Raw genomic sequence first — 8,769 nt, forward strand, 5'->3', positions numbered from 1 at the left:
ACATAATAGACAAACACAACACTATAACTACTAGTCTCAAGTCCCCTCCTATCTTGGTCCCCGCCCCTACTCTGCTAATGATGACATATGGAATCCCGTCCACACTCAGCAAGTGATGAGATACGGGCCCCCACCCACACCCACCCCCTACCAGGCACATACAAATATCACAAAGACAACAAGTACAACTAAACATGAATTCCTTCCTCGGGTACCACTCGGCATCGAACCGTAGTTCGGAAACATACATATAAACCTTCCTCGGGCCTCGTCCAGCATCGGATCGTAATCCGGAAGCATATAAACTACATCAGGCTAATCCCAACATCAGATCTAAATTCGATATACACTAACATACATAAATGGGGAGACATTGGTGCCTTAGACCCGTTCTTATAGGAGAAAACTCACCTCACAAGTTGACTGTAGAATCCTGTGAATAAACCTCTCATTGCTAGCTGGCAGATCCCCGAACTGTTGATCTCTCGACTCCTCGAGCTACCATTACCCAAAATAACAATTAGTCTAAACCAATAATTCTCCTTAGGGTAAAATGACCATTTTACCCCTAGTCCAACTTGGTCCATATTTAAGCCCCAAAACCATAATATAAAAAGGCTCAACACTAGGTAGGCTTCCCAAGCCCACTAGTAGCCTACTAATGGCCCAATTTTCTAAATTGGGCCTAATCCCTCTAATAGGCCTTACCCTAAGCCCAAATATATTCTTGGCCCAAGTTATCTGACTTCTGATGGCCCAATAAGGCCTAAAGAACCAACATCCAATGTATGGCCCAATCTGAGGCCCAAAACACGCCAAGCCCATAACTGATGAGTACACGGGGCGTACAGGCTGCATGGTGTGTATGATGCGCGTACCTGCATTTACGCCCAGTGTACTTCTTTTATTTTCATTTTAAAATACATACCTATGGGAGTTTTGGTGAATGTGTATCTTTTGTTTTTGGATGTGAATTTGTAGTCGCACTCTTAGATTCAACAGTTATTTTGGTGCTTTTGGCCATTACCTAGAAGACAATAATTCAATAATATATGGAAATCAAAAAATACTACAAAAAAATATTAAAATCAATGAAATTTTCAAATAATTACTTACAAAATACTACAAAATTATTAAAATCAATGAATTTGTCAAATAATTACTTACTCGTGTAACCGGTTCATTTGTCGATGCTTTATCTGTCATAGGTGCTTTCTCTATGATAGTATTAGTAATAGGAGTGACATGAGATTCAACATTCTTGTCCACTGAAAAGACCTACAAAATTGAAGGAAAAGGGTCACTTTATGCAATAAATACATTTTGCCGAAACAATAACAATTCACTTACTTGTGTTGGAGATTCATTCGGATGAGATGGTAGATTTGGTATCATTGTTCCTTGTGATTCAAGATGAGCTAAAACTAGCTTTAGTGTTTTATCTTGTTCTCTCACCTTTGTTGACAATGCTTGAAGTTCTTCATCTTTTTTCTGAAGCTCAAGTCTCTCATTCCGTAGTTCAAACTTTAGGTCCGTAATTTGTTCTTTTGAAGATCCATTGGTTCTAGGAATATTGAAATATCTACTAGCAGTCACTCCTGTGCCAACCCCTTTTAAGAATCCACCGTTATCCTTGCCAAAGACTAGTGACATGGCATCCATCCCAGGATTAAGCTTCACATCTCCATCTTTTATTTGTGTTTCATGTTCCACCTATACACAAAACAATATCAAAATAACATCAACATTTATTAAACAAGCCACATTTATTATAGTAATCAAACAAAAAAGGAGAAAGTTTCAATAACTTACTAGTTTTTCTGCCATAAGTTTTACATTAGCATCTTCTATTTCTCCTGCTTTGTTTTCACGTCCTTTACACCACATTAATGACCGGGGTGGCATTTCATCTTTGGCAAGTACTTTATTATTTACCTAGCAATCATAGCAGAAGCAGGTTTTGTACACAGTCTGGTTTATTATTGATAACTTCTTGAAAAATTAAGAAATTTTGTGTGAAATTTCAAAGTTGAATAATGGATTGTTTGACCCTAAACATCATATGAAATACTCCAAAATTGGTGTTAATTTCTTTTCTATGTGATAACATGTTAATTTTGTTAATATGATAACTACATCGAATTTAATTACATAAAAATAATTTATTTTTGTTATTATTGTCTAATATTCTTATTATATTATCTTTAAAGGTAGTGTAATAAAAAAAAATTGTATCAAATCTGTAAAAAGCTAATAAATATAAGGGTATTATTTAAAATTCATATAATTTTGAAAAAGAAGAATATACTTGAAATGTTACTTTTGGTATTAGACTTTGTGATAGCAACTGTCACACCCCGGCCGTCGGCGGAAACACCGGGTAATGTAATGTTATTTCTCGTATCATAGTTATCAACTTCTTGAAAACACATGCAATTTAAAATACGTCAACATAATGTTGGTGAGTCCACAGATTTTGACTCCATATAAAAATAATACATATTCCGAGTTTCAAAAGTATAGTTTTGAAAGTATCATTTTGACTCTCAAACATTTAGTATATATATCCTAGGTATAATGGTTTACTTACCGAATAAGTGTTATACCTAAACAATCCTTGAACCTAGAGTATAAGTATAAATGTTTGTAATTTCATACAAACTAAGTTGCTACGTATAAATCTTATTTCAATTCTATACGAGTAAAACCGCTACGTATAAATCTATTTCAATTCTATACGAGTATGTAGGATAGGTATAGTGGTCTACTTAATATACAAGTAATATGCCTACTAGATTCTTATACTTAGTGTATAAGTCTTTGGGAAACTTATACTTAACATTCATACTTGTATATCGACAAAGTATAATGCTTCTAAAGTTGTGCTACCATGAGTTTGTAGTTGCGACTGTATGACATAGTCATATACCTCCTATTATTATCACAAGGATCACACATTGCGTGTAACGCCTGTGTTTCCGGGCTTGCCATTTTTAGCAATGTAATAGTCTAGGTTAACCTTTGTAACCCGTTTTGAAATAATAGGAATGTATTATTTGAGTATTATGTGTTTTGTGCTTAATTGCTTAATTATGTGGTCTGATTAATTAAGAATGTAAAAATAAGCGTCAAAATTTAAGTGTAAAATAAACTTAATATCTTTGGTTAATGTTGTAGTAGTTGAAACGAGGTTTTCGAATATATATAGAATGCCCAAATCTGACTTCGTATGAGGAAGTTATGATTTATCGAAGTTTTGACTTAGCGGTGTGCAGCCTGAAATACTCGAATTGAGATCGAGCGGTTTTTAGCCGAGGCAATCTAAATGAGAATCGAAGATCTCGTTATTGGTATCGAAGCGATAAAAAGTTAGGCGAGAACGGACGTCAAACGAAGAAGTTATGAATTTATAACGAAAGTTTCTGTCGCGGCCTATTAAAAATAAATAATAAAAAAAAATCAAAATTAGCCGACAGCGTCTAAACGAAAGTCGTAGAGCGTGGTCTCACCTTTCCGTGGATATAAAGAACGTCGAAAACGGAGTTCGTATGAAGAAGATATGAATTTCCGAAGTTTGATAAATAAATTGTGTTTATTTTTAAATCAAAATCCGGCATTATCCGAAGGCCGAGTCACCAGTCCGATCCGACGTACGCCCCGCGTACGAGGGTACGCTACCGCGTACTCCGATAGTGTCGACACTTCGGACGACGCATGCAGTGACGATTTCGGAAGCAGTACGCGTTGCGTACTGCAGTACGCCCCGCGTACTCCGAGGCTCCAGCCTCTATAAAAGGGATCCGAAGGCAGCCGATAGTTTTGCCAATTCCTTCTCTTCTCTCTCCCGTTTTGCATCGTTTTGCGTGCCAGAAATACCCCGAAGCCCCGGTATTATTCTCTAGCCCCGAGGCAAGTCCCGAGATCCCGAAGATCCCGAGAAGTGCGGTTCCCGAGCCGAAGCTCTGCCCGCGAGAAGTTCGATTTTTGAGGAGATCTTCCAGATCTGCTATGGATTACTACTTCTGCAAGTCGTAGTGTTGTCCGATCATCTTCTGATCAAGTGAGTGTATACTACCTTCCATAAACACGATAATAATACAACTGCGGTTTGAGTGTATTAAGTAAATTGTGGTTTATATGTGTGTGGGTGCAGTTACTTTCTTCTAACAAGTAACTATGAAGTATTTTATGCGATATACTTGCTATGTGTATATTTTGTGATTGTATGCGTGAATGGATATTCACTTTATTCCATCTCATAGATCTGAATTGCTTTCGATGAAATACGTGTTATGTGGTATGCCTCATCTGTTATATGGAATATATATATATATATATATATATATATATATATATATATATATATATATATATATATATATATATATATTGAATGAAAATGATATATAGGTTTTAAACTATGTATGAAAATATATTCTTATCTACTAATATGTTGGGTAGAACATGGGTAGATAGTTGGTGTGTAATAAACAGATGAGAGGCCTCGATGTTGTTGTTGTTGTTGATCTAGTTATTCAGCGGAGTATGGATAACGACCACGAACTCTTTCTAGACAGTCCAGTGGAACGCTAGCAGGTTCATAACCTGTAGGTGTTGTGAACGATGTGTTCACCGGTGTACTCTATCCCCCTCATGGTTGCCTTTAGGATATCTATTGTTGAGGAAACCCCTTCGCAGTGATGTCCGTCCCAATGAAAATCCTAGATTAGGTCCCTTGAGATAGTTGTTGTTTTAGGGACGTAAAGTGAGGATAACGGGAATGGGTAATCGGGATAGTGATTGGTTGGTGAAATTAAATATAACTATTTATTGTGGGTTGAAAACCCTATATGCTCACCAGGCTCCCAAGCCTGACCCACTCAGTTTTATTTGTATTACAGGAAGTGGCACAAGGGCGTAAGATGGATGGATCATCTTGTTGTTTTGTTTACAAGTCTGTATATGTATATATTTGTTGAATGACTTGTAATGTTTATCGTTTATGCTTTATGGTTTGTATCGGAACATGACATCCCGAGTTTTGATTATATAATGAAATGCATCTCTTGATGAAATGCTTTGATAAATATTATTTTATCATGTTTTGTTTTGGGAACAAATTCCGCAACTCTTTCAAATCAAAAGGATTTACTCTGAAATTATTTAAAAGCATAAATGAAAATCGGTCTTTTCTGGCCGAGATTTGGGGATGTCACATTGCGGTAGTACAAGGATCACACCTTGTGGTAGTACAAGGATCACACCTTGCAGTAGTACAAGGATTACACCTTACGGTAGTACAAGGATCACACCTTGTGGTAGTTTCCGCACGTTTCATCGACGCCGGAACAATAACAAATAAAAGGATAGTTCATCACTCGCTTTTGGTTGACTGTAGCTAACAGTCACAAGTGGGGTGGTCAACCCGTATACTAATTATACACGACTTCCTCGCTCACACGAGATTAACGAATATAGGTCAGAGGACTTTCACTAAGATCCCCAATCTTAGATGATGAATACAGTAGCTCAGGTAGACTTTGACGATGTTCTATAGTTGTAACAACAAAATCATTTTTGTGTCTAAAACCCTAAGTTACTAGACTATGCTTTTAAACATTACTCCTAACTTCATAACATTTAGGCAGTATAACAGCTATATCTTGAAGTAAAACCAAGTTTTATCTTGACCTAAAACCAATAATAACAACATATAACGTTCGTAGTTTTATCTTGACATAAAACTATCAATAACAATACTAAGTTTTATCTTAACATAAAACTAAAAATAACAACATATAACATATCCAGTTTTATCTTGACATAAAACCAATAATAGCAACATACTCTATAACTTAACATATAAAACTTCCGAATATAACTTCGGAACTATATCGCACACAACATATATATAGGATCCTAAGTATAACTCAAGATCTACATTAGTATACTACTATAACAATAACATGCTAACAAGTTGACAATAGTTGTATATATTCAAAATATTATATTTAGAGCAACTATATCCCGGTTATTATAACTATCTACGTTGATATTGATATACTATCATATAATAATAACATATATATAATATTTAGCATGTTTTTCCCCCAAAAATATTAGAAAGTGGGGCCGTGAAACTCACCTTAATATCGTGATTTTATGTAATCTAAGCAGAAACGGTCAGCGGTACAAGGTCGTCGGGGCTCGGGAAGCGAAACGGCTCCAGCAAACGAGAGAGAAAGAAGAGAAATGGTGTAAGGAAGTAAATGGGTCGAAGCCTCTATTTATAGGCTGATTTTTGGCCCTCATGACGTAAAAAATGATAGGTTCTCGTCGTGAATTATGGTCAGAGTTATCCCATAGCTTTAACGCGTGTTTTCTAGCCCCGATTTGTGTCCTGCAGCGTCCTCACGTTGTGAGAAAACCTAGCTCACGTCGTGAGCTTTTGGGTTATCGTTCCGTAGACTTCTAGAAGCAAAATGAGGCGGTTTGACTCCTCACGTCGTGAGTTTTTAGGCTCACGTCGTGAGTCCAGTCAGATTAGGGTTTCTGATACGTGTCGTGCTCTCACACAGCTGTAACTTCGGAAGGTCGTAACTTTTTCATACGAACTCCGTTTTTGACGTTCTTTATATCCACGCGTAGATATTTATGAGCAGTACAACTCTCTTTTAGACCCCAATAGCTAATTCTAAGTCTATTTTAAATTCCTTTTATTATAGAAATTTATAGTGTTCGGTTTATCATAACTTCTTCACGCGAAGCCAGATTTCGACATTCTCTACATTTTTGGAATCGTATGGATGTATACTATGAGTTGTATCATGAAAGTTCATACTTTAACATGAACTACATAGTAAGTTTATCACATTACTAGTTTAACAAAATCACATTACATGATTGGCATAATCACATGTGATTGTTATTGACCTAATTTTGACGGGTGTTACAGCAACAAAGCAACATGACAGAAAACAGGGGAGAGGAAAGGACAAACAAAAGACTGAAGAACTTCTAGAAAATTGACTTGTTCACCGGGTCTTTTAAGTGAAACTAAAATCGGATGCATAAATAGAACAATTGAAAGTCTTTGTTCTTCAAAACTTCATAAGGAAATGTGATCAGGTGATGTAAGAGAACAGGGGACAAAACAAAACTTTTCAAACTTATTAAACATGAACTTCAATTAAAAAAAACTAAGATATTACTCCTATTTATACTAAACAATTAAGATATTACTCCTATTTATTACAATACATCTACTAGAAAAACAAAACTTAAACAAATACCAAAACTTAAAATAAGGAAACTTTTCCCAAAATACCCTTGGCATTAAAATTGTCCCGGTTTTTAATTACTCCATATAACATTCACTTTTTAGTAAAGAATGTAATTCAAAACCTGAAAGTACAATGCTCTAATTGGTAATCCCACTTTCACAGTTTTAACCATCCAAAGGGTTAATTTTGTGCAAATAGAAAACCAAACAAATGGCGTATGCTAGTTCAATGCTCTAATATAAACATATAGGTGTAGTATGTAACTTTATAAAAACAAACACATATAGACATACATAATTGCATAAAATATAGAACTTACCAGTTTCTCTCTTAGAGCCGTATATCCTCCCCGTCCCATCCGATGATTATAATTCGAATTAGAATGCGCTTTTATCGTCTTTGTCGACATATCCTTCCAAAAAATAAATTAACGGATCTTATAAGTATTTTTTACCTTCGGAAACTATAAAATAAAATTTGCTTTTAGGTCTTCATCTGATTTCATCTCATATGCTGCAAAATATATGCAAACAATTAGAACAAATTCTTTAACTAACCCGTGTCATCACCTTAAGGACTTGAATTTATTAATTATAGTTTTTTAGTACTACAGTACAAAATAAATAGCAATATGAAGACCAAACCATTAATGTAAAACATTTAGGATGTGAACTAGGTATCAATACAAATTATGATGGAATTTGTATGCATATCTTTTACCTTGGAAATATCTTCTACAGTGGGACAATGGTGTTTAATTTATAAACTACATCCTAAGCTTGTTTGATCTTCAAGGCATATGTCAGTATGCTCCCCTTTTTGGCAAAGTTTGAGAGAATTTGTTACAAAATCATCATCAATATGAATTGTTGAAATCTCAACCTTCATGATCATGGTGATGATGATTTTCAAACAAATCTTTTCAAAATTTTCCAAAGGGGAGCATACTGACATATGCTTTGAAGAACAAACAGGCTTTAGATGTAGTTCATGTGGTGCTGTCATTCTAGATAGATGATGAGTAAATTGAAGACCTTTAAGACTTGCGTTTTTTGAAATAAAAGCTGAATTGCTTCACCTTCTTTCATATTGATCAAATTCAAGAAAAACATATGTATATAGTTAGACTGAATTTTATAATAAACAAACCTCTAGGAATCTGAGTTATGTTATGTATAGCATGTGAAGAGGTAATTGGAGAGGGCAAGTAAATGACATCACAGAAACAAACTTAACATAAAAGATTATTATTACTGTTTTCAAGAAGTGCATCAACCTAGAAACCATTATGATAATTATTCAGCCACATAAATATTGTAAACGTATTTATACTAAAAATTACTCAGAATAATAACAAAATTGAACTGTGATGGACTATGAACTGTGAATTGATCAAAGTGAGGTTACTTGGATGTTTCATATTAGTGAGATCAAAGGAAGGAATTCAATTACCTGCACACACACCACTCTTTGGATGTTTCTTAAC

The 8,769-nt window shown here is 35.0% G+C and overlaps 1 protein-coding gene across 1 annotated transcript; it reads right to left on the reverse strand.

Annotated features, from left to right (window-relative positions):
- Positions 1–928: 928 nt before the first annotated feature.
- Positions 929–8,288, reverse strand: LOC122196626 (uncharacterized). The gene is made up of 7 exons (XM_042899736.1): positions 8,130–8,288; positions 7,603–7,695; positions 1,813–1,935; positions 1,351–1,713; positions 1,168–1,278; positions 1,117–1,122; positions 929–1,027 (listed from the first exon to the last, which is right to left on the reverse strand). The coding sequence occupies exons 1-7, from the start codon at positions 8,286–8,288 to the stop codon at positions 929–931; spliced, it is 954 nt and encodes a 317-aa protein (XP_042755670.1).
- Between the last annotated feature and the right edge of the window lie 481 nt (positions 8,289–8,769).

The sequence above is a fragment of the Lactuca sativa genome, chromosome 2, assembly GCF_002870075.4.
Source record: "Lactuca sativa cultivar Salinas chromosome 2, Lsat_Salinas_v11, whole genome shotgun sequence".
NCBI lineage: Eukaryota > Viridiplantae > Streptophyta > Magnoliopsida > Asterales > Asteraceae > Lactuca > Lactuca sativa.

What these genes read in the sequence shown, in the direction of transcription:
- LOC122196626 (XM_042899736.1), bottom strand. Translation starts at nt 8,288, where the DNA reads ATGACAGCACCACATGAACTACATCTAAAGCCTGTTTGTTCTTCAAAG. An exon ending in TTCATATTGATGATGATTTT is followed by an intron (nt 7,696 to 8,129) that starts GTAACAAATTCT and finishes ATTTTTTGGAAG; the next exon opens with GATATGTCGACAAAGACGAT. An exon ending in AACTTATGGCAGAAAAACTA is followed by an intron (nt 1,714 to 1,812) that starts GTAAGTTATTGA and finishes TTTTGTGTATAG; the next exon opens with GTGGAACATGAAACACAAAT.